Source organism: Periplaneta americana, chromosome 2 (assembly GCF_040183065.1).
Source record: "Periplaneta americana isolate PAMFEO1 chromosome 2, P.americana_PAMFEO1_priV1, whole genome shotgun sequence".
In the NCBI taxonomy this organism is placed as follows: domain Eukaryota; kingdom Metazoa; phylum Arthropoda; class Insecta; order Blattodea; family Blattidae; genus Periplaneta; species Periplaneta americana.
In genome coordinates this window covers 144,108,759-144,135,776 of record NC_091118.1, presented here as the reverse complement: position 1 = coordinate 144,135,776, position 27,018 = coordinate 144,108,759, and the positions used below count along the sequence as shown (strand labels likewise).

Here is a 27,018-nt window from a genome sequence, read left to right as displayed (position 1 = left end):
CTTGAGCTGTTTCTCTGTTTGGTGCATGTGTGTGGTGACTATCACCTACTAATGCTGTAGTCTTTAGCAATCCCAATAAAGCTTACTTCTCTAGGTTCGCTTTTACTTTTGTAGTACGTACTATACCCACTGAGAAGACATTTTAATGATCTGGTACAGTACCAGCAGAAATAATTTCTGGTATCGTATCAGTCTAGTAAATTTCGATCATATAAATAACCGAACTTTTTTTTTTTTTACCAAGCAATGATAACAAAACTTGTTTATAACTATTTCTTATTGCCCAGCTTTTACTCTGGCATCCTTATTTCGGAAAAATTGAGGAAAAGTACCTATGCATTCGGGTTGTTGGGCATTCGGTAAATTGGACTCAGGGAGGGAAAAGGATTCGGGAAATGGAAAATAGCTATTAGGGGTATCGGATTCCGGAAAATGGTCTGGAACATAATTGTTCTCCTTGGTAGCTCATTTGGTAGAGGCCTGGCTAACGACAACCGCAGACCCAAGTTCAAATCTGGGTGATGGACAAAGTCAAGATTGTGAAGGTTTTTCTCGGCGCTCTTCCATTTTCCATTGTTATTTAATTTAACCAACATCTTCATAATTCACCTTTCATTATCATCTTTGTACCCAATAAGGCATCCCCTGTGTTTGCGTGACGTGAGAGCCGTCGTCAGCCACAATAGATTTATCTCGTTTGTCCAAAGATAGGTTTTCTTTATATAAAACTTTATCGTTTCATTAGGACATAGGCCTATACAGTTTTGAAAATAGTTTAACATAACACGATACATAAAGAATATATCAGAAATATGTACTGTGATTGCAATAAGTCCTCGTAAACAGTAGAATTTCTCATTTGAGTTTCACATTAGAGCAAAATATATGTATGATGTTTCCTTTTCAATCTACGTTGTGGAATTTGCGGTTGCATTTGAGCTGGAATATAAGTAGTTTATTGGGGTGACTGATGAAGGGTCTGTGAAGTTGTGAATAATTAGAATGCAAGATGATGTCCACTGAAGGTACCTGAAGATTTGAGTAAAGGATTGTGTTGCGGATGTACAGGTACGGAAATAAAATTTGGAGATTCATTTCATCGAAAAATTCATAGTGACACATGTGGCCGGCAAGCTCGCAGTTTGGATTTTTCTTGAGGCTCTCCCATTTCCTGTATCAGACCAGATATCTACATCATTTCGTCAACATTTCTCGATTTCGTCATCTTTAAGTAGCAGTTTTCGAACGCCAGCTGGCGACGCACGGAGGAGGCTGGCCTAGGGACGAGTGGGGTTGCCTGCTGGAAACTTGAGAACGCAGGGAACCTAAGTATAGTCAGCCGGCATGAGTTTGGGAATGCTACTAGCTTGAGGGTTAGCGCAATAGGTCTTGAAAGGTCGCAGTGCTGGATCGTAGTGCCCACCTTCCGAAATTCCATTCCATTCTAAGGGGATATCGATCAGATGCTCTCTTAGGTTTATTTCCAAAGAAAATATAAGAAAAAGAAAAACTAGGAGATCGTAATAGCAGCAGACATTGAAACAAAATCGGGTATAAATCTTTCATATCTTTCAAGAATAATTAAAATTGCAGCTTATTTGTTACATACATCGTGACCGACAGCAATATTATCTGGCAAATTAACTCTTTTCCGCATCTTAAAACCATACACAATTATTCTCATGTCGTGTTGAAACTGTTTTTGTCTTAACATTTTGATATGTAGGTAATGTAACCTTGATTGTGTCTCTAATATACTTCATTTTGTCTTGAATCTTATTTGAATTGCGATAAGAAACAATAAATGCAAATAGAGGAAAGAATGGAGAGTAAGCCACGAGACATCTAGTAGAAGCTTGGCATTGAATATAGAGGCTTACTGTCGTCATTTACACAGTTGTTTTTGTTTCAAAATTGAAATTCTGCTTGTGAAAGTGTAAGCTGCAAACGAATAATTTGTAGCAACAAGGAAGAAAATATTATTAGAAGGGACTTTTCATGAAATAAAAATGCAAAAAGTAGAAGCTCCAGAAGGTGGTTGGGGATGGATGGTAGCTTCTGGCCTGGCAGTAGTATACGTAAGTTTTATGAAAATGTTGAAAGACATTTACTTTTGACAACTGATGTCACAACGATATTATAATTGGCAATAATGCATTATCGTCATAATCTAAGGTGTCCTGCCATCTATTTTAATCGCTTCCATTTTTACGTCCTATTAAATTGTGTGTTAAATTTAGTTTAGATAGTTCAAGCACACACATTTCAATGTGTTTTTCAATTGTTTCCTTTTATAATCTCTCCGTATTGAAGTATATAGGTTCCATTTTCAGCTGTTTGAGTACATTTTACATACAATTTGTACACTGCACTTCGGCATTAGTTAAATCGCGTCTATTTTTTCGAGTTGTATTGGTGGTATTCAATCTATCGTACGGGTACCCCCAGGGGTACGTGGAATTGTCTCAGGAGTACGCATCCCACTAACTACGTATGTAAAAATGCTGACATATTTATTTTATTAGATTTGTTTATAATTATTGCAGTTTGCATACGGTACTTTATTTTATATTATTAACTCATGTTTTTCCTTTCTTCAGTATTTACATAATTAATTACTATTATTATTGCATCAGTAACTACCGTATGTATAATGATAATGATAATAATGATGACAATAATAATAATAATAGTTGTATTATTTCATTAATATAATTATAATAATAATAATTATTATTATTATTAATATCAAGTCTGACAACTCATATTGTCTATGTCGTGCTGACATTGTTGGCGTGCCGGCAATTTTTAATATCTATTTTGTAAGTCTGTATGTCCAGATATTTCATGTCTCATAGCGCAGACTCAAACGTAGTGTAATCTCATGAAATTTTTGTAGTCAAGAGAAATGATCTTCATGTGTTTTAAGTATACTGTAATCTCTGAATTAAACTAATCTTATTATTTTGTTTATTTTGGTACATGCAAGGACACATATTCTTCAGATATGATATTAGTAGTCCTATTAAATAAATGTTTAGAAAAATTCTTGTATATACACTTAAACTGACAATTGTTATATGAGAAGCATTTATTTGAAAATATAAATAAAAGCCACGCCACTGAGTAAAACACGATTTGTGCCTGAGTCCGCCACTGCACTCAACCTCGAGCTTCCGTCTATTGGGTACGTGTTTTCTGCACCCGGACCGGTTAGGATCAGCTCTCTTGAACAGGCCTGATCTGGTCCATGAAGGGAGGTACGTGTGTTCAGTATAGGCTGCGAGGATGGATTTCTAGGCTATTATCTGTGGATTTCAAACTGGGTACTCAAGGTCACATACAAACATACAAAAGTACAAACCATGCACCAATCATCTAACTGAAAACCAGTGGCGTCGCGTGACATTTTGACATAGGGATGCGATTTTTTAAATGATTAAAATACAGTAGTCTGCTTTCGTTATATGTGGGAGTTGCGTTCCTGGAAATAGACGCTTATTGATCAATGTTTAAGTTGAATTTTCCAATTTTCTTTATAACTTCCTTGTAGCATAAGTTGTAAGGATAATTACCGAGCCGAAGCCTGGCCGTGTTTACATAAAACACGAAAGACGAAAGTGCATAGAACGAGACCGACTATATTGTTGATAATACAGTAAATAAAAATAAGCTTCATAGTTTTCTTTTAGATTTAACAGTATTTCTTCAGGGGGCGAATGTGCAAAGGTGGTAAATTGTGTATGATCAAGCAACTCAAAAGTTTCAATTTGGAATTTTCAGAAAACTTTTGAATAATATCGATTGTGATAATATGCAAGATTTCATTGAACAATCGCCTATACACAATTTTCTTATCTTCTCCAGGGATTGCATCCAGTCGTGATCTTTCAGATTGAGGATAATTTTCAGCAGCAAAATCATCCATGCGTTCCCAAAATTCCTGAAAGTAATTTCTCAGTCCTTGCTTGTACTCCTCGCAATTAATAATTTTTTTAGTGAAGATCACTTTTACTTGTTTCATAAAATTGGCACACTGAGTTAAGACGAGGTTTAATAAATTTGTACGCGTAGCGTAAACAAGAATCGCTGACTTACAGTGGCTGCGAAATTTTGCATGTAAATCATTATGTTCTCCCGCCATCACGTCCGCTCCATCGTAGGTCTGAGCAATAACTTTATCATTGCAATCAAAATCGTTAATGACTTTGAAAGCATGTTCAAGGAGAACATTAGCAGACTATACATGCTGACGTCTGTTCCTTTTTAAACTCCTTCAATGTCGCCATCTTCTGTTATATATCGCAGAATTGAAGATAAATGCGATTTCATCTATGTCAGAGCTCTCATCCAGAATTAAAGCTACGAACGGTGCTTTACAATCCTCTTTCCTAATCTTATTATCCATGACTTCGCCCCTGAATATAATCAAGTCACTCTGAAATTTCTGAATTGAAGATGAAATGAAACGAAACATAGTGCAGTATTCTAAGTATGTTTTCAGTAAACTGTCGTGCCTTGCAATCTCGTTAAAAAAATTGCCTTTATTCTTTGAGGATTTACTCTCGTCATGCCCTCTAATGCAAGACCTAATTTTCCAAAACCCGTATAGAATGGCCAATAATTGTTCTGTTCTGTCCTGTCGAACGAGTTCGCTATGCTTTTCAGTAGAAAGCGTATTCTGATCACTTAAAACAAATTCAATACTTAGGGGTTTGTCAAAGAAATGCAGTTATTTTTCCACATGTTGTGACTTGCAGAGTCCTTGTATCATTTCCTGGATCTGTAAATATTATTTAAATCACTATAATCTGTATCGTTCCACATAGATTTTTCACGAGAATATAATAAACAAAGACGCAAAAAAGTTTACTCATCCCTATACGCCTACAACCAGTTTTATCGTCATTAACAACACAGAAGTTTCAGATTCGGCAAACTTACCTGCAGATGCGATTCTTAAATCACATACGTTATTCTGTCGCTTGAAAGTTATTGCAAAATTACATATTTAGGGCCTACAGTTATACAGAATGTTGTAGGTTAACTTAAAAGCCACTATAAATAAAGCACAGCTCTCACGAATAATTGTTAAAAGTATTATTTTTAGTAATAACAAAATATGACATGCAGAAAAGTTATAAAACACACAGGAAAATTGAATATAAGCACACGCGCGTCGCCAAATGCGAAACCTAGATCACATCCCTTGATAACGGTATAAGTGACGTTCTTCCACTCAGCATTCGCCTGTTTTCATATTGCTCACTGATGTGACGGACACTGTCACATTTTTCCATTCGTAGGCGCAGGACGGTTATGCGTAATCTACATCGCATCCTCAGCACAGTGACGTTCTTCCACTCAGCAGTTGAACGTTGCTTCAGAGGTCTGCATCGGACGTTTTCGCTCGAGCGCCAAGTAGTTCATAGCATAATCCGATAGGTAGCGCACATGCATGATGGGTAAAATTGTCACGAGCGATAAATCCTCGAACGGTATAAGCCGAGCGTTAGACATTCGTTCTTGTTACAGTGATGAACTGTGTAGTAACATCATAGATGTTTATCATTTCAAAACTTTGCAGTATTTAACTAACCTCTCCATAGTACAACTACAAAACTTGCTTTAAAATGTAATATAAATGATGTAGGTAAATGTTTTTTTTTTTCCACACAGGAGTGATTTTGTTTTTGCCATATCTGATAGGTGTAATTGGATGTAAATGTAATTATTATAAACGGAGAACACAATCACGATAATGCAAGAACTGTATTAAGTTTTCTAGTAATAATAATAATAATAATAATAATAATAATAATAATAATAATAATAATAATAATAATAATAATAATAATAATCTATAATAATTAGTGTATCAATCTTTGCGTCTGTAACAGTTGTGCAGCATGATTATTCGTTTTATTATATTTTCTGTGACGTTATCTCTGTACTAATATTGTTATTAATCTACTGCTATATCAATAATATTTTGTAAAATGTTTCTACATTGTCGCAGTATATAGGCGGAACACTCTGTATGAACCTGTCATATTATATATGTGGTAAATCAAATATTGAATAATTATTAATTAGCAATAATAGCTGTATATCGAAGTTTTTCATACTATTTTATTTATAACTTCATGTTCCTGTTTTGGTACGTTCCATTAAACGTTTCTATTAAACGTTCCATTAAACGCAGAAAATAAAGCTGTATTTACCGTGTGAGCAAAACGTATGTGTATCTTCTCTGTCGCCTTCCATACAAGATAAGACATGTCGGTGAGATGACCTTGTACTGTGCTTCTATTTATTACGAGCGTATCACGACCGATCGTATCTCACTCGAGGGTGCGACACTCGACCGAGTTCAAGCGAGCGATTTAACTCCAATGCAGCACTCTGGTTGCTTCGCTCTCTATTGCTTCGCTCTGATATACTCGTACTCCTACCGATGCGACATACACAGTCACATTTCTTGGGAGTAAGAACTCGCCGTTAATAAACTGGCACGGGCGCACGCTTTTGTCGCTTCGTGTAATGTATTTCCATTGCTGCAGCAGGGACATTTAAAATTTAAAAGTAATCTTATTATGTGTAACAGGTATAACACGATACACACAAAATAAAGTAACGGTAAATAACGATAAATATATTTTTTGTTCAGAAAAGTTAAGGGGATGCGACATATTACCCGCATCCATGCATGCTACGGCCCTGCCGAAAACTGTGAATTGAAGCACTGGTAATTCCGGCTGTCCCAGCTAACTTTAGTTGAGAAGAAAGGTCTAGGATTGGCGTAAGCACACATGGCAAATGCAGTCCATTACTTGACCATGAGCCGCCAGTTCGAAATGCACAGATAATAATGGATTTCAGCCACTGCAGGGGACACCATTATGAGCAAACTTAGGTTCAAAATAAAGTTTCTCGCATTATTTACAATGGTGACTGCTGACTACAGTGTTGGCAATATCCAAGTTCATGAAGACTTGAACCTTGAACCGCTATTACAAGTAGTCGGTAAATAATGAAATCAACCTAACTAGAGCATGCGCAAGTGTAAATCCTCTTATCAGACCAAGTGTTCTTCCGTACTTGATGAAAATGTTTGCAAGCCCCAAGGGACTGGTGACCTTGTCTGATAATGTACCACGGTGAGGATTTAGCAGTGTGTATTTTTTCTTTCTAAACTTTAAACTCGTTTTCTTCCTTCAAACACACTTTTTTAAATGTGTAAGTTGTCTTCCGGTTAGACAGAGATTCTACTTAGTACTGTTATTCACAGTAGGCTACTCACTAAATATGTAACATGCAAACACATTTAAAAATATACATCTTGATTACACAACTTTTAACACTGTATCACTTCGGAATATGTATGATAAGACTTTCTTGTGTTAAATTCTAACATACCTTCTTTACATGTTTCGACCTTTTATGGGTCATCTTCAGAACTGGTCGTTGCTGGTCTTGGCGCCTCTTGTTTTATTTCCTGTGAGGGTGTGTTCGTGTGGTGTAAAGTGGAGTCAAAGAGTGTGTGTGTGTTCTGAAATTGAGTTTTGTGTTGTCAGGTGGACCATGTACGCGTATTTATTTTGGGAGGGAGGAGTGAAAGGTGCGTTGAGTCATGGTACCTCAAATTTTTACGTAGAATAACGCTTGTATGGTGGGATCACTGTGTCCGATATGTAGTCTATGTATGGTGTACAAATTGTGAGTGACACCGATACCATGGGTATAGTTTGTGCCACGTTTAAGAAGCCATTGCCCTATAATAACCAATTCTAGATATTAACAACAGAGGACGTGCTTAAGATAAGCCTAACGAAACCATAACAATATCCGATTTCACCTTCAAGGCTTGACAACCGATGCTACAGCATGTGCAATACCTCTTGATATTTTTATAGTGGTGGATATACTGTTCAAATTGCACCTGCACCTCTTTCTGCTATACTACTCTCTCTTGGTGTTAAGTCTTCTAAATAATACAATGTTGCCACTTCTTATGGGTGACTGTAATGTCTGTCTTCTATGCGCGTTGCAAAGGATCAAATAAGACAGAAAGAAGTGACATCCCCTTGAGAGTAATATCACTGCACGTGTCTTCCGTAGTCTCGGTGTCAAGCACTGATGATGTTAGGGCTTATAATAAAAATAGAGTTGTTTACTGTAAACGAGGGTTTTTTAAACATAGGATATAGGCTAGTACTATATCACTGATGGAAAAACATTTCTCTGGTTTACATCGGAATGTATTTTCATCAATTTGAGCCGGTTGCGCTGTATCGTATCCACTTCAATAGGCAGCTAGCTGAGGCGTCTGGCTTGATCTTTCTGCGCCGATTTTTTTTATATTTTTTTTATTCGGTTTCTCTGGTTTCCCTTTTACCTTCTTTATTTTCTTTACGTTTCCGGTATGTTCACTACTTTTCTTTAGCTGAGTAGCCAGTCATTTTGATTTTGGACCTTCTGAAAATTAATTTTTCTTAATATAGGCTACATTTCTCTTTGCAAACAAAAATGCTAATATTTAAAAACTACAGGCGTTCATTACTAGGGAATGAAGTTGGGATACCAAACTATTGCTTAGAGGCGACTACAGAATTGAGAAACACTGGTTATAAGATGATGTCAGACTGTAATTCTGTCCATTATTTGGTAATTGGAGAACTAAGAGAGAGACTATCAGTAGCCACGAGAGTAGAGCAACAAGTTAATATTAGAATATTCAATATTCCGAAATTAAAGGACGAGGAAACTAACAAACATTATCGAAAATTCAAATAGATTTGCCGCTTTATCAAGTTCCGACGAAGTTGAGGAAGAGTTAGATGTTAATAGCATGTGGGAAAATAGCCGAGATAATATAAAAATTGCAGCTGAGCAGAACATAGGTTATTATGAAATTAAGAAAAAGAAACCGTGGTTTGATTATTGTTGCATGGTACAATAGTAGAAAGAAGGAAACAGGCATTACCTCAATAGATTTCAAAAAGGCATATGACTCGATTAAGAGAGAAGTTTTATATGATATTTTTATTGAATTTGTTATTCCCAAGAAATTAGTTCGATTAATTAAAATGTGTCTCGGTGAAACGAACAGCAGAGCCCGTATAGGTCAGTTTCTCTCGGATGCTTTTCCAATTCACTGTGGGCTAAAGCAAGGAGATGCACTATCACCTTTACTTTTTAACTTTGCTCTAGAATATGTCATTAGGAAAGTTCAGGAAAGCAGGAAGGGTTTGGAATTGAGCGGGTTACATCAGCAGCTTGTCTATGCGGATGACGTGTATATGTTTGAAGAAAATCCAAAAACTATTAAATTGTACATAACGTATCTTTCCTATACTGAAACAAATAATAGAATAGTATTTGTAGATAGTGAAAACGTGCAATCATAGCCACTACTAACGCATGCGCAGTACACTGCATCAGACTGTCCTCGCGACGAACTTCAAGCAGTCATGTTGTGTCTCCGTGTCTCCTCGTGTCTGTTCGCGACCGTCGCGCCACGTCTGATTCTGTGTGCATCACATTATAAGAAATCAATGGGAGACAAGTACCATTAGACAAAATGTCGCGCCGCGTCTGATTCTGTGTGCACCCGGCTTATTAGGTGTATAGGAAAGAGTAATTGTTTTACTTAAATTCCGCATATAAGTCTATTTAGTTAATATATTTTGGTGTATGAAGACTTTGTACGCTCACTGTATATTAAAGAGGATATTTCTCAGTTTTTGTAATTATTTTTGTCAGGTTTTGAATCATACTATACTTAAAATAGTGCTCAATTGTAACTGGTAGTAAGAATGTAAATAACGAATCGATAATTGATGATAAAATGATAAATTGATATAGAATAGTAATATGCGTTACAAGAGCGGTATGTTGAAGTTTTCATGTTCGAGGAAAAGTTTGAAAAAGCGAAACGTAGTTGAGCTTTTTTAATTTTCGAGAACTGAAAGAAAACATACCGCTCGTGTATCGTACATTATTTTGTGTGAAGATCGTTTTATTACATACCTGAAAGAGGAATTTCTAATTATTTGCAATGAAATCTCCATCTTGGTTTCTATTTAATGACGGCAAATTTGCAAAACAAAAATATCTATCTTCAACATTGTTGCTTTAAAATGTTTTCTCTGTTTACTATACTCCAGCAGGCCGTGATATATGTCTGTCTTTTTTTTCCCCCCAGTCTATAAATGCGAACTTAAAACAAACGGTAAAGTTATGTAATGATTTAGAATTTACTTAATTTTTGCAAATATTTAAAAACAATAATTAACAGTGCAATTTAGGTGAAATTGCAGTGGTAAGTTTCCAATTTATAATTATTACTATATTGAACGTCTCTAAAAATAATAGGCCTATGTTAAAAGCCTAAAGCAGTAAAATCAATATGTCACTTAAGCGGTAAGAAGAGGGAAATTGTTATGTGTGTTAGGTTGGAAATACTGAATGTGGAATTTTAGACTTACCGCGGATTGGTTTTGTGCGGAAACCAAGCAAATACGCACGATCTCGCACAAAAGACATTTGCTTCAACTTTTGATTCCTTGCTACGGAGTATTTCACTCATCTTCAATATACACTGCAAAAAAAAAAAATCGCACAGTCAGCTGGAAAGAAGTTTCTGAATTTTGACTGCTGCAAACTAGTAGATGTGAAACAACTCCCAGCTGTCTCTACCTGCTTCGAACAAGCAAAGTTTCGTCTGCATAGTGTGTTCATGTGACAGGCTCTAACCTGTTTATCAAGGGCTAGTCAATTTCGATCGGCTAGATACTGTTTTATTTCATGTAGTGTGGTTTAGCCCTATGTTTCCCATGGGAGTAATATAGGACAATTTTTCCTGCATATTCTTTATTAATTGTAGCATATTTACAGAATTACTGCTTTAATTTTTTGTAAATGCATAATAAGCACATGCACGTCGACATCTTGATGTTGACACATCAGAGACGTGCCGGAGTTTCTTTTGCCTATATTTCTCTTCCTTGCTACTATTTCGTATTGTCACTTTATCTTTCCCAGATTTATTAAGAATTGAGCACTTCTCTTCTATTGAAAAACCAGGAACTGAATGACTGAGCTACGGGAGAATCTTCCACGTTTTCTTCGAAGAAAAGTGATATTTAACAGCAGATGTGCCGCGCACCGATGAGCATAATTATTTATACCAGCATTTTATTATCACAGTCTAGTACATACAGTCACGAAGCTTGAGTTGTGAGGGTTCTAGGAACAATAGACTGTGCCGGTACTACTTCGCATTGTCTGTTATGAGGCGATAGTAGCGATCCTAGTGGTTAGCAACTATCTATGGATGTATATTTCCTACGTATTGAGCTTCGTGACTGTATATACTAGACTGTGTTATTATAATGTATTATTTACCTGTTTCTTGCATGTCTACAGATTGTGGTCTATGGTCCATTTGGATGTGTTGGATTGTTACTGAATGATTTACTGGAGTCTCTTGGAGAAGGAACTCAAACACTAACTTTGATAGGCAGTGTTTTCACCAGCTTCAGTCTATTACTTGGTAAGCACCACACAGTCCGATATTTTCCGTACATCTTCAGAGGTTAATATTCAGTATGATCTTTCTGGGCTTTGATAGATCGGCGAGATGTTTTTACCAAACAGGATCGGATGAGTTCTGAGATTTATAAGAGTTGGAACAACTATGGCAAAATATTAGAAGTAGAAAGACAATTCAGAAAAATTAAGAGTTGAACGATTTATGCACGAACTCGAATGTAGCAAGTAATATGATACAACAGAGTGCCTGGGATAACAACAGATTACAACCCGAAAAGTTGCAGATAGAAAGGAAAACGCTTGAAAATAATACCATTTATCATATTATATTACGGCATTAAATGAATAAATTATTGAAAAATAAACAATTAAATAAGTACTTAAATAAAGACAACTAAAGAAACAAAGAAACGAACAATAAATGAGCGAGTAAGGGATTAAGTAAGTGAGCGAGTAAGTTAGTGAGTAAATAAGTTAATTAATAAACAAATAAAGAAGTCAATAAATAAGTAAATGAGGAAATCTATAAATATACAAATAAGGAAGTTAATGAATAAGCAAATGAGCATGTCCATTAATAAGCAAATGTTCAAGTCTATAATTAAGAAAATGAATAAACAAATGAACAAGTCGATGAATAGCAAATGTGGAAGTCAATGAATAAGGAAATGAGCAAGTCGATGAATAATCAAATTAGAAAGTCGATGAATAAGCAAATGAGCAAGTCAATGAATAAACAAATGAGCAAGTCGATGAATCAGCAAACGAGTTCAGTAAATGAGCAAACGAGCAAGTCGATAAATAAGCGAACGAGCAAGGCAGTAAATACGCAAACGAGCAAGGCAATAAATGTGTAAACGAGCATATCGATTAATACGCAAAAGAGCAAGTCAATAAATATGCAAACGAGCAAGTCAATAAATATGCAAACGAGCAAGTCAATAAATATGCATACGAGCAAGTCAATAAATACGCAAACGAGCAAGGTAATACATGTGCAAACGAGCAAGTCAATTAATACGCAAACGAGCAAGTTAGCAAATAAGTAAATAAACTAGTAAGTAAATAATGAAACAGAAATTAAATGAATAAATAAATAAATAAGAAAATAAATAAATAAATAAATAAATAAGTAAATAAATAAATAAGTAAATCGAAAAATAAAGAAGTAAATCGAAAAATAAAGAAGTAAATAAATAAACAAACATGGTAGTAAATAGATATGCGAATAAACACGTAAGAAAATAAACAAGTGAATAAATAAAAAATAACAAGTAAATAGTATACGAGTTAAATATCCAGAAGCCTGGTGAAGCGAAGTAGGCCTAAGCTTGTACGAAATCAATAGTGTATCCCACAGGACATTGAACAACGTTGTACACATGACACGTTATAATCTACACACGGTAGGAGAAATTTAGAAAGACCAAGGTAGAGATCGAATAATTTCTACCTTTGGTTAATACAAGCCTTAATCATACTATCAAGTTGTATCAAATTTTAGAAAGTTGTAATTATTATAATTTTATTATGCTATGCAATTATTATGTCATGTACAAAGTAAAATTATACAGGGTGTTTCAAAAATACGGGGCATAATTTCAGGTATGTATTTCCCACATGTAGACAATCAAAATAGTTCATTACAACATGTGTCCGGAAATGCTTCATTTCCGAGTTATGGCCTTCACAACATTGAAATTCACCGGAATGTTTTTCTTTCCGCAGGTCGTTGTCATTACAGAAGATGTACAAAATGTGCACCTCCTGCTTGAATACAGACCTCACATCGATGTCTCATTGACCTGCGAACACGATCCCAAACTCCAGGAGTATTGCGTATGTCCTCAGAACATGCCACAATTCGATTCCGAAGGGATTCCAAATCAGGCACCGGAGACGAATAAACCAATGATTTTAAATGGCCCCACAAGTAGAAATCGAGAGGGTTCAGATCAGATGAGCGTGGAGGCCAAGCAATTGGGCCACCTCTACCTATCCATCGATCAGGAAACCTTCGATCCAAGTACCGGCGAGCCGTACGACTGAAGTGTGCAGGAGCGCCATCATGCAAGAAGTGAATGTGTTGACGATTGATCAGTGGAGTGTCTTCTAAAACATGAGGTATGGTGTTTTCCAGGAAGTTTGTGTACGCCTGCCCCGTAAGTCTGTTTACAAGTACATGGGGTCCAACTAATCGATCACCAATGATACCGGCCCACATGTTGAGGGAGAACCGCACCTGGTGATGAGATGGAACAGTCTAAGGCAGGAAAGTTCGGATTTACACCACACTGCTGCAAGAACCACTGACAGAACCTAACTTGTGCAGGGTAATCTGCTGGTGACAGGGCCTGTACACGTTGTAAATGATAAGGATACAATTGATACTCTTTCAACAGTCTCCAGACAGTCGTATGAGGAACATTGACTTGCAACGCTACCCTTCGTGTGCTGATAGAAAGAGTCATGTTCACAGCCTCCAGAATCTCCTCCTGTACTTCTGGAGTTGTAGATCTTGGTCGTCCCCTTCCCAAACCAGGAGAGTTAAATTTTCCATACTTGCACAGACGGTAATGGAGACGTACAAATGTCTTCCGATCTGGACATTGTCGCTGTGGGTACCTCTCCTGGTAAAGACGACGAGCCAGCGCAGCATTGCCGTCCGCCTTACCGTACATGAAGTGTATCTCTGCCAGCTCTTGATTTGAATACATGTCGCACAGTCTAACGCCTACACAACACTGAATGTAACCTTCGCCTCGGAATGAACTGTCAGAGTGCCCTCTTAATGTCTCCTTTGACGGCAACGACCTGTGGAAAGAAAAACGTTCCGGTGAATTTCAATGTTGTGAAGGCCATAATGTGGGAAATACATACCTGAAATTATGCCCCGTATTTTTTAAATACCCTGTATATTAGATTGTATAAATGTAACCCGGCTGTGACATTGAAGTGAACCAGTGTTTAGCTGCACTTCGTACCGCTTCGTACGATGGAAATGTGTTTCCCTTCAGGCTTTTGATCAAAATTAAAAAAAAAAAAAATGGAAATCGCATAAAGATAAATCTGGACTGTAAGGAGATATGGTAGTGTCTTTTTAGCGAAACCTTTGTAGTTCGTCCCTTGCTGATCTGACAGTTTGAGCTCGAGCATTATCATGGAATAAAATCACTCTTGTCAAAATATTTGGATGTATTTTTTATGTTTTGTCTAAAATGCTCGAGAGTGTCTGCATAGCGATGGGCAGTTGTCATTTGTCCACGCTCCAGGAATTTTTGAACTTGGTATCATTAAATTTTGATAGTATTATTGACTTTTGCTATCTCTATATTATAATACAGGTAACTAAAATCACAAAACTTGCAATCTTACACCATTTATAAAAGGATGTAATTAATTGTATTTCCTTTCAGGTGTGGTAACGAACTTTTCTCTCACAAACTACACATGCAGACAAGTTGCAGTAGTTGGTGCTATCTTCGTCTTCTTAGGAAATTTTATAACAGTATTTGCTAATTCCACGACAGTGTTGATTATTTCGTACGGCGTCTTACAAGGCACTGGACTGGGTTTGCTAAATCCTGCAATTATGACCAGCTTCAACCGTTATTTCATAATACGACGAACATTTGCCATGGGTATAACTCAGCTGGTAATTGGAATAGGTAGTATGGTCGTTCCATTACTTTTTGAAATACTCTTTGAAGAGTATGGTTTCAGAGGGACTCAGGCTGTTATTACAGCATTTAGTCTTCATACGTTATATAGTGCTGTTGTTCAACACCCTGTAGAGAAGCATTGCACGTACCGAAAAGGGAACATAGAAGATAAGCAGAAATTAAACGCAGTTGAAGATTATTTATACGAAAAGCAATCACTTGATTCTGATATGAAACAAGTGCATGTAAAATCAGATACTAATAACTCATTTTATAAACAAGAGAAGCGTGGATTAAACGATCAGAATTCTTCCTGTGACCAAGAAGAATTCAGTGACAAGGGAGATACAGTGAGTGACAACGTTGTAAGAGAAACAGACGCAATTATGATTGATAAGCTAGGGATTGGAAATGAATTTGTAGTTTTTAATATCTTAGAAACAAATCATCAAAGTTCCTTAAGTTACAAAAGGGGAGTTAATCTGAGAATTCCAGTAGAGAACTTTGAGGGGACAAAAATGTTTGATAGTGATGTTAATAAACCATCCCATATCATTGTGACTGACAGCGAAACTGATCATATAGCTTACAGTTATCAATATTCTCAAGAGGATGAATCTGCAGAAGAACATTTGTTAAGAGAAGATGGTCTGAAAGTATGTTATACCCCTGATTGTGCATCAACGGATTTAGGATCTTTTAGGACTGGAAATCCGGTTTCCATAAGCGATTCTCGAGCTACAGTCACAAGTCTTGGAAGCTGGACCAGCAGCTATGAGAGAGGAAGAACTAAGAGTGAAAAGATGCTTGATCCAATACGTGACGATGAGCCTGGATCACCTATAAAGTAAGTACATCTGAAAAATTAACGAATGTGAACAAAATATGTTCCTCTTTTATCATTGTGTCGCTTTGACATAAGATAGTCGTAAAATTTGTAGAAGTTAAAACCTGCGAATTCCTTGGAAGATATGAGGTGTCATTATATGCTTATATTAGAAAATCATTATAATAAAGATGAACACATTACCTGCTTTCTTATTGTAAAACGAATATATATATATATATATATATATATATATATATATATATATATATATATAAAGTTGATAGCGGTTTGGTTTACCAATGTAACGGCACGCGGGTTCTCGGCAACGACTGCGGTTGCTGCAGCCAGAGTTAGTATCTTTTTTTTTATTGGGTTATTTTACGACGCTGTATCAACATCTAGATTATTTAGCGTCTGAATGAAATGAAGGTGATAATGAGTCCGGGGTCCAGCACCGAAAGTTACCCAGCATTTGCTCGTATTGGGTTGAGGGAAAACCCCGGAAAAAATCTCAACCAGGTAACTTGCCCCGACCAGGATTCGAACCCGAGCCACCTAGTTTCACGGCCAGACGCGCTGACCGTTACTCCACAGGTGTGGACAAGTTAGTATCTTAACAGCGCTATTAAATACAACACATTTACCTTGTAATAGATGCTGAAATGTCGATCCTCTTGTTTCACACAAGTGGAATATTGTGTTACAGCTGAAAAATTAACGAATGTGAACAAAATATGTTCCTCTTTATGGTTGTGTCGCTTTGCCATAAGATAGTCATAAAATTTGCAGAAGTTAAAACTTGTGAAGTCCTTAGAAGACATGAGATGTCATTACATGCTTATATTAGAAAATCAGTAAAATAAAGATCAACACATAACCTACTTTCTTATTATACATACAACGAATATATTTAGCAAGTTGTTAGCCGTTTGATATACCGATGTAATGGCGAGCGGTTCCTCGGCGAAAACTGCGGTTGCTGCCGCCAGAATTAATATTTAAACAGCGTTATTAAACTACAACACATTTACCTTATAATAGATACTGAAATGTCGATTCTCTTGTTCTACACAAGTGGAATATTGTTTAAAATATTCTCGTTCACTCCCCTAATTTCTTAATGAAATTCTTGTAATTATTTTTAATTCATTTTTATCTTTTACTTCCTGAAAAGAATAACAATAATTCCCTCTCAGATTAACTGGATTAATTTTCAGAGCATACACTGGGATATAGTGACAGTGTAATAAACGTGTTGTTTCTTGCAGATGATGCAGGCATGCCAGTCTACATAGCTAATTTTTCTTTTTAGCGATTTTTCTGGCGAACATTGGCGAATAGCGCCAATATCATCGAATCTATTGATCGCTTTGGTGCGGAGAGACAAATACTGTATCACACTGTACTACTACTACTACTACTACTACTACTACTACTACTACTACTACTACTACTACTACTACTACTACTACTACTACAGTGCATCTTCGCCATCACGTCGCGACGACCGACCGGCCAGTGGCAGAAGTGCGGCCCCCCCACTAGGTACACGGCCGGTCGGTCGAACGTCGCGGGCGTGATGGCGAAGACGCACTGTATACATATCATGACATTGTTTAGTCAACAGACGTAGTGGTTAGTAATGGGACGTGTGGAAGAATATTGTGTTTTAAGGCTGTGTGTACCGCGACAATATAAGAAGGAAGTGTTAGGTGTTATGATTGTGTGGCCTGACCTGTGTGACCCAGCCCGTCAGTACTGATAAGTAACTCGCTTTTAGTATATCTGCTTACTTTTTGCAGGGGCCAAAATCCTTAAATTAAATAAGTGTTCTGCCCATGGGAAGGTCTTTCATTGCAAATCCAGCATTCTCCAATCTTTCCTATTTTCTGCCTTTCTCTTAGTCTCCGCATATGATCCACAAGCACATTGCATAATAATAATAATAATAATAATAATAATAATAATAATAATAATAGAAGAGTGATTTAATAACTGACTATGAAAAGCAAGTTAATTAACTATGAAAAATGAGCGTCTCTTCAAGTTGAAGGCTCGTCCTATGACATAACTCAGAAACGCTGGAATATTTCCACAAAAATTTGCAGGGTGTAGAAACCCAATACTTTCACAACATGATAATTACAGTAAAAATTATCTTCTTCGGTCATCAAGTGGTTACCATGCATGTCACTACAGTCGCGTCGCTGTTATTTCCTGTGTGACTCCTCCTCTTTGCTCTTTGCTTATTCCTTTGGAAGTGAAGGATCTATAAAGTCTAGGTAGATAGTATCGTTCGCCATTTTTGTTCTCTCGTTGCCGAACTACCAGACGAGGAATCTATTTGCCGCACAGTTAAACATTATCATGTCGTAGCTCCTATGATAATAAATCAAATGCACTATAATTGAGAAAATAATTAAGCGGCAAATAACGTCCTCGTGTGCTTTCTGCGAACGCCAACGAAAGAACGAAAATGTCGGGCGATTATATTAAGTATTTATCGAGCCCTAGGAAGTGCATAACGCGAATGACAAGACGCACGCTTTTAAATGTAGCCGACTTGCAACGTGATTGGCTGCCGGAAATAAGAGGGACCGGACTGTAGATTCGAAGTTTTGAAGTTCGTAACCTGGCCCTGGAGGCTATCGATTTTTAGGACAATAAAAGAGTCTTAGATAGGATTCCTTAGGAAACGAAGTTAAAGGGGGAGGCCCTTGGTGTAGCTTTATGGGCTGGAAAAAAAAACCCCTGTACTTAAATGAGTGTGCCGCAGCAATTTATTGGCTAAATGGTTATGTGCTTGTGGATTTGCAGTGTTGTCAACGTGATTGTTTTCAGACTATATATTTTTTAATGGCAGTTTAGTTGAAAAAATAGCCATTTAGTTGCTAGTGGAAAATCTGTTTTTTTTTTTTTTCAATGCAATCAACTTGAAATATTCTAGTTTTTTTTGTGTTGATCTTCAAATAACAATTCTCTCAGTTTTTTATGTGAAGTATTTAAATATCCTGATGTCAGTGACAGACATCTACTTAAAGAAGTAGACTTTGTAATGTTGAGATTGATTTTTCCTTGGTCCAATTCGCAAGTCGAAAGGATTTTTAGTTTGTTAACCATGTCAGAACAAAATTTAGAAACGGTATGAATAAAGACAGAGTGATTGCAATTTTGTAAATTTGTGCTGGTTCACGCAGAAAAAATCAGTGCAGTAACAATTAAAAGATGGAAATAACTGCCCGGCATATAAATTACTCGTATAATCAACTCTAACTTGTACTGCAGCTTCAACTTCTACAGTTCTGTCTGCTCAAGCTGATGGTGGATGTATCTAGATGGTGACTAACTAACCGTTGATTTTTAGATGAACTAAGAATATATCTTTAATTATTTTAATATATATATATAAGCATGTAATTATATATATTATATATATATCTACTGTATATATAAAATGATATTTTGATGGTAATTGAGAAAAAAATTCTAGTTCTTTAACGCATGATTTTTGTTGTTACTGACTTCGTTTTTAGTTGGAAAGTATACTGTTGGCAACACTGCGGATTTGCCTTTCATCCATCCATCCATCCATCCATCCATCCATCCATCCATCCATCGTCCATCCATCCATCGATCATCTTCAATGTCTTAAATAAGACTTACTTCCAATTCTTATTTCATCATCGTTGTACTTCTTCATCTGCATTTCATAATGTAGATTAAGTAAGGAATTAAAATTATTGTATTAGTATAGTTGCAAGAAAGTGTTTTATTCCGTACTTCAGATGTTCCAGGTTCCTCTCCGCTGTAGTGAACGCTCTGGACCTTTCTCTTCTCTTGGAACCTGTGTTTGTTAACATCGCTATTGGAATATCCGTAGCTTTCTTCGCTGATATGATAAGTGCTACCCTATTTCCGTTGATATTTCTCTCACTCGGGTACTCCAATGCTGACGCCGCTCTCTCCATCTTCATCCTCAACGCTGGCGACATTGCTGGTCGTCTGTGTATCACCGTCATTGGGGCGCTTTGTCCTCAGATCACCAGCCGGTCACTCCTGCTTGCAGGATCAATCGGCTCCGTCATTGGTAGGATATGTAAGTATATCGCATTAATATGATTTCATTGTCCTACACAATTTAAATGATGTAACCGTACTTACACTTAGAGGATACGCTTTTGGAATAACCGATTATGATGATTATCTTTCTCATAAAACTTACGACTTAAGATGAATTGTGGTAAGACTGAGACCATATTATGGAACGCTCAAACAATGCCGAGATATGGGGATGGGCAAGCTCGGCCGAGGATGATAGATTTTAAAAGACGGTATAATCACAATCTTCAGCATAGCTTCGACCAGCAGAGAACTGAAGTTGGAAGGACCACATCCTACATTTACAGCTTGTATAAAAACATGTCCTTCAGAGAAGGTTTCGGGAAAAATTCATTGGGTATTTCGACGCTGAATAACCGCTATAGTTGAAAGTGTCATTAAATAAAATATTAGATTACCATTACTAGGCTACTATACATATAAAATATTTTCCAACATCACCTTTAATAGGCTTATACCGTACGTGGAAAGTGCTGTTGGTGACAATCAATGCGGGTTTCGTCAAAGAAGATCTAATGTTGATCAGATCTTCCACGATACGCCAAATACTTGAAAAATGTAAAAAAAAAAAAAAAAAAATTGAGAATTAATACACACCATCTTTTTATTGATTTTAGATCAGCTTATGATAGTATTGACAGAAGTAATCTTTATATTGGAATGGAAGAATTGGAGATCCCCAAGAAACTGATTGCCTTAGTGGAAGCTACCATGAAAAACACTCAAGTCAAGTACTGTAATTACCAAGAATGGAGTTAGACAAGGAGATTCATCATCCTACCTTTTGTTTAACATAGCACTGGAGAAAGTTATTAGAGATGCCAGCATCAACACAAGGAAACCATCCTATATAAATCAATCCAGATTTTGGTATATGCATATGATATTGACATATTGCAGAACATCAAGAGCAATGAAAGAAGCTTTCACAAGTTTTGAAAAAAAAAAGAACAGCAAGAAAGATTAATTTACAGATTAGTGAGGGGAAAACTGCGTACATGCATGTAACCAAGAAATAATATTCTAATGAGTCCACATTTATAAAAAATCCTGAAGTTGTACGTAGCTTTACCTACCTTGAATCAGAAGTTAATACCAAGAACGATGTTAGCTCTGAAATTCAAAAGTGGATAATGTCTGCTAAAAAGTGTTATCATAGCCTCAGAAAACATCTGAAGTCCAAATTGCTGTTCAGGAAAACTAAATTCATGATGTATAAAGTATTAATAAGACCAGTATTAATATATGCACTGAGACTTGGACGTTATCGAAATCTGATGAGAGGCAACTTGGCATAAATTAAAGAGGGATCCTAAGACATTTTTGGGCCAGTGGCAGAAAATGGTGTCCGGAGAAGGAGATATCATAAATTATATAACGTACATGTATATCAGACATAGGCAGAATTGTACTCACGATGATACCAGACAATGCAACCAGCAATACACATGACGTCGCATGGTTGTGGATGCGATTGAGGGCCCTCTCAGACATCAGTGGCTTGCAGTCATCACAAACTTCATATTTACTGTACCGTAACTTTCAAGGTGCCACAGAATTCTAAGTTTGTCACAAGTAGCCAATCTCAAGATAGCAAATAAACTTACATCTTTCAGCTGCTATCTTTGTTTTGATTTTGCAAGTTTCAATTTTGAAAAAAAAAATTAATTTATTCACAATTAGTCGGTTCTTACTCTTTGTGCGAACTACGTTTTATGAACTTTTTCGCAACATACGAATTTAATATGATTCCATGCATCTTGTAAACTGAAATAATTCCTTGAAATGTAGTTTGACCTCAGAATGGAAACAAATTTAGCAACGATGGCGTTACAGTCTGTTTTCTCTTTCTTCCAGTTTTGGTTTCCTTCCAAGACTTCACTGTTCTAGCAGTTATAATGACTTTCATTGGCTTCAACAGGAGTTTCGTTCGCGTTCTTCTCCTTCTAGTCATGGCAGAATATGACTTGAAGAGATTTCCTGCAGCTTTTGGATTAAGTTCAGTAATGGGAGGTATTACCATCCTTGTGGGTGGACCAATTATAGGTGAGTAACTTTTTGTTAGTTTCTTAACATTGAATCGCACTTTAGAAATCTTCTCCTGACGACCATAATCAAAGCTAAGATTTTTATGTTATGTCATTTGTTGGTATGTGCAAGTGGGGTTTAACACTTATGATGGAAGATGTGTCCTCATAAAATTTCCTTAGTTTACCGCATCGGTTCAGAGAGTGGCAGCTGTGTACCATGGGGATTATTGGAAGAAATTGATTATAAGTTTTGCATTTCACAATTTTTAATACTGTAAATAGGCCTATTACGAATACCCATTAATTACAGGATTTGTCAGGTTCATAATCTTATTATTATTACATCTTTATTGAACTATAAACTTGTCTCTTTGTGTAGTTGATTTATGATTTCAGTCGGAGACAAAGTACAGAGGTGTGAAAATTATTAGAATAATCTTAATTTTAAAGGTTTTTCAATAGTTCCTTCACAAATATTAATTGAATTGATGAATATTGGTATATATTACTATACTGATGTAGGATATATTTACTACTAACAATGCCGGAAAGCATTGTTGTACATTGGTATTTTTCTTATTTTACAATTGTTATGGGAATTCAGAAATTATTATATTATGTTGGCGGAATTGGAAACATAAAAAATTATATGCACAAAACAGATGTATACGTTCATTTGAACCTTCACAACAATGTAAACGCAAAGAACAATTTGTTTAAAGCATTTCTTAATTAATTTTTTATGTTTCCAATTCCGCCAACATAATATAATAATTTCTGAATTCCCATAACAATTGTAAAATAAGAAAAATACCAATGTACAACAATGCTTTCCGGCATTGTTAGTAGTAAATATATCCTACATTTATAGTAATATTATATACCAATATTCATCAATTCAATGAATATTTGTGAAGGAACTATTAAAAAACCTTTAAAAGTAAGATTATTCTAATAATTTTCACACCTCTGTAGCTATATTAGCTATACTTGTTCAGTTTGTCAGCGATTAGATATTGGCAAATATGTTAACGCTTGAATATTGAAGACAGCACATTGATGTGCACAGATAGAGTAGGGGAGGGAATATGTTGTCAGTGGTTTTCAGTTTAATATTCAACCATTATATTCATATGTCTAACCAAAAATCATATATATTTAAACATTCAATTTAAATTGATAAACAATTACGCTCCTTTTAGGAGTAATTGGAATAATATTAGTACAATACTGTTTGTATAATGGATACCTGTAATACCGATCGGGATGTGCAACATGAAATGTAGTTCAAGTTTTTGCCACAATTGCAGTGCATTGGCTTCGGTTTAACATCGCTTCAATAGCGTCTCGAAAATGTACATTGAATTGGAGCTCTTTCTATGTTATTTGTCTATTGTATGTACAGTTCTAGAAAAAAAACTGGCCCGAGTCTTGAAGGGAGCCATCTAGATGTAGGCAACAAGTTTCGGAAGACTGTCCACAAGTATAATACATATAGGCGCTCTTTACTGCACATACACAATGCTTTGTATCTGGAACTTATGAAATTAAGCGGGACATTTTTTTTCTGGAATTGTTACATCGCAGGGAATGTTCGTCTATACATAAATACTGCTCATGGTTCCAAAACCTTTGGGACACACTCATAACTAGCGTATTTTAGTGTATCTAAAATTGGTTGTGTTTACATCATAGGGTTGACCAAAGCATATCTTTTGTAGTAGTTTATAATTATATAGCGTTTTACAGAAATTTTTAAACACAAAGTTGTATTCTTAAATGGGACACTTTATATTTATTTTCATAAATTTGTTGCACTCTTCATTCATTCAGATAATATAAGTATGAATTACCATAGCTTTGAATTCAGAGCATTAACAAAAGAAAAGCGATTTGAAGATCGTCTATCATCCTCCAAAGTTTTCGTTCCTAATTCTGCCCTTCAGTTTGATGCCTAGAATCTTCTCAAAAATCCTTGAGAGCAGTCAGCAGGGGTTAATTCGGGTAGAGAACTTCGATAGTGACAGTTTGGTGAATTTATAGCAAAGAGTGACGTTTAAATACTATAAACTGACAAACCTTTACTTGACAGAGAGAAAAATCTTTATTAATTAAAACCAGGTAACTATAAAAGATTCAGAAGAATACGTACAATAAAAAAATCCACTTTAAAGAAGAAAAACACAATACCTAGGAAACAACAGTTTATAGATTAGGCTATTACCTAGTAATGTAATGAGAAAGTATAACTTATGTCATCCGTTGACACCTGTTTTTGAATTGTTTATTTCAGGCAAGGTGCGTGATGTTACGAATAGCTATCCTATCTGTATCAACACAATCAACGCTATTCATTTCACAACCTGTATCTTGCCGTGGGTGTTGGAGCTTGCCATTCTCAGATGTCGAGCGTCATCCAAAGCAAAAGAAGCTGCATGATTTGTTAAACATACTTGTTACCTCAACACCAAGTGGCAGACTGTGGTAACGTTTGGCTGCGCATTCGTTCGGATTTGTATGCTGTGGTATTGTGTCGAACGCGGTGATACAAATAATCCATTCGTACGCTATCACATTTATTCCGTAGGCCACCGGTTTCCAATTATTTTTCTGGAAGGCCCACTTATTTTATTTTATTTTTTTGTGTTTTGACGCGAACCAGTGAACACAAATGAGTACTTAATATACAAATGTTTGCAGAAAAAAACTTTTTGTTTTGTGTTATTTACAGTATTGGAAGTTTTTTTGCATGGTATCCAATATCTATTAATAGAAAAATACATTTTTAATAACTTTGTAGCAAAAATAATTTTAAAAGTATTTATATTGAATTGAATCCAGAACGTCTTAATGGAAGAAACATGTGCGATGTTCATTGAAGATTTTATCTATGTTGTGGGTGGAAGAGGCTTCAAAGCATCTTGAAAGTGACTGACAATATATTTCTGTAATTGTTATATGTTTCACGTCAGAGAGCTTGATTCACATAATGCGTAGGCCCATATTACACTATCAAATTTCTGTGTTACAAAAGCGTGAAAAATATATATATATGATAAAATCTTTTACAATATAATATAACATCTTTGATCACATTTAACTGTGACATAGTTCTGTGATAAAAGTTACGGTCATCATCATACCTTTGATAAAATCTGTGAAGAAAGAAAATTGCGGACATTAAGTACAGTGGAAGCTCTTAAGTTCGACAGAAATCAAGTTCTACATCCTATAGTTCGACTGCTTACGTAGGAGAATTAGACACGGCCATTTACGGGCACTAAGAAATGGGTTTGCCATTTGAATGGGAATTTGTTCTGTGTCTTGTAGTGATACTTTTGTTAAAGGAAAACAGAATATTTTATTGATTAAAACATCCATATTTAATCACTGATTTTAAATTAATGAATTCTTCTTTTTCTATTTGAGAATTGTGCTGTTTGTGAGACGGAACTGTCGAAACCCACTGTGATACTAGAAGCGCATACACAAGTCTCGGGGCGGGCAAGAAATACAAGTACAGTACTGTATTCGTTGATGGATAACCAACAAGAATTTGTATTCATTTCACCTGCCATACCCCTATCCGTATTGGACTGAAGTTTCAATTCTGTTTTGTCGAACTTAGGAGAGTCTACTGTACACATGGTCTGTGAAAACCACAAAACTTTTAATATCACATTACGAGTCCCATGAAATGTTTCATCATCCGTTATTAAATACTTAATACATATAGGATTTCATATCTTGATACTGAAGTTCTCTCAGTAGAGTTTGATGGATTCCTTTTGTATCTTTTCTCCCTACCCCAATCTCTAACCCAAATCGTCGGCTTAGAGTGTAAACCTGCTAACTAACAAAAAGGAAATTTTACAGGGGAAACAAAAAAACTGAGTATAAATTAACTCTGAAACTTCACCACCTGTACTTTGGATTTGGTCCTAAAGTTTGAGTTAATTTTTACTCAGTTTTTTGTTCCCCTGTAAAATTTCCTTTTTGTGGGTTAGCAGGTTTACACTTTAAGCCGACGAAATATATTTTTTCTTTGATTTCTTCTTTAGTATTAATGCAATAACCATTACTGCATATTTTACAGTTACAACAAGCATAGAACTGTTGTGGATCCATTATTAGAACTGTGATGAAAGATATGATAAAAGCTTTGACGTAGTGTAATATAGTCAAAATCTTACATTTGATCATATATATTCGATCAAAAATTTTATCATATTCTGTGACACAGAAATTTGCTAGTGTAATAATCGCTTTAGATAGCTTGGCCGGTCATAACATTCTGCGCAGTAAACCAGGCAAGTCAAGTTGATACTAATAAAGGGGTGTAAGGATTAGTTGTTTCACAGCTCTTGTCAGTTCACTTCTTTTCCTTGTGGAAGTATATAATATAAAAAAAAAAACATTAGTACCGTAACGGAACGGAACCAATAAAAACATTGTAGTTTACTTTATTGTGAGTGGGAGAGTAAAAAAAAGAAGAATGCGTTGTGTTAAGTATGAGTGTTTAGATAGCAATGAGTGGAAAAACTGTCATCATCCATGGAGTGCAGGTACGTGACAAATGTTTTTCAACATAGCTATAACTTAAGTCAGCATGTAGTTCTCTTCCTACCCTTCCTGCATCACTGCATATGCTGAGAAACTGACTTACTCTAGATTATCCCTACTCAAATATTAGCGCATAACACCTACCAAACTATCTAAACACAACAGTAGGTTGATAAAAATATTGAGGAAGCATACAATGTAAGTAGTAGTTTCAAGTTCTTCTGAACACTGGATATCATATATATCAAATTTTAAGCTA

The 27,018-nt window shown here is 35.9% G+C and overlaps 1 protein-coding gene across 1 annotated transcript; it reads left to right on the top strand.

The window, feature by feature from the left end:
- The first annotated feature begins 1,844 nt into the window (after positions 1-1,844).
- Positions 1,845-26,657, top strand: LOC138694638 (uncharacterized). Its single transcript, XM_069818563.1, has 6 exons — positions 1,845-2,078; positions 11,431-11,557; positions 14,973-16,065; positions 19,833-20,143; positions 22,024-22,212; positions 24,490-26,657. The coding sequence occupies exons 1-6, from the start codon at positions 2,010-2,012 to the stop codon at positions 24,633-24,635; spliced, it is 1,935 nt and encodes a 644-aa protein (XP_069674664.1). The 5' UTR covers positions 1,845-2,009; the 3' UTR covers positions 24,636-26,657.
- The last annotated feature ends 361 nt before the right edge of the window (positions 26,658-27,018 follow it).

What these genes read in the sequence shown, in the direction of transcription:
- LOC138694638 (XM_069818563.1), top strand. Translation starts at nt 2,010, where the DNA reads ATGCAAAAAGTAGAAGCTCCAGAAGGTGGTTGGGGATGGATGGTAGCT. An exon ending in GAGCCTGGATCACCTATAAA is followed by an intron (nt 16,066 to 19,832) that starts GTAAGTACATCT and finishes TCCGTACTTCAG; the next exon opens with ATGTTCCAGGTTCCTCTCCG. An exon ending in CTCCGTCATTGGTAGGATAT is followed by an intron (nt 20,144 to 22,023) that starts GTAAGTATATCG and finishes TCTTTCTTCCAG; the next exon opens with TTTTGGTTTCCTTCCAAGAC.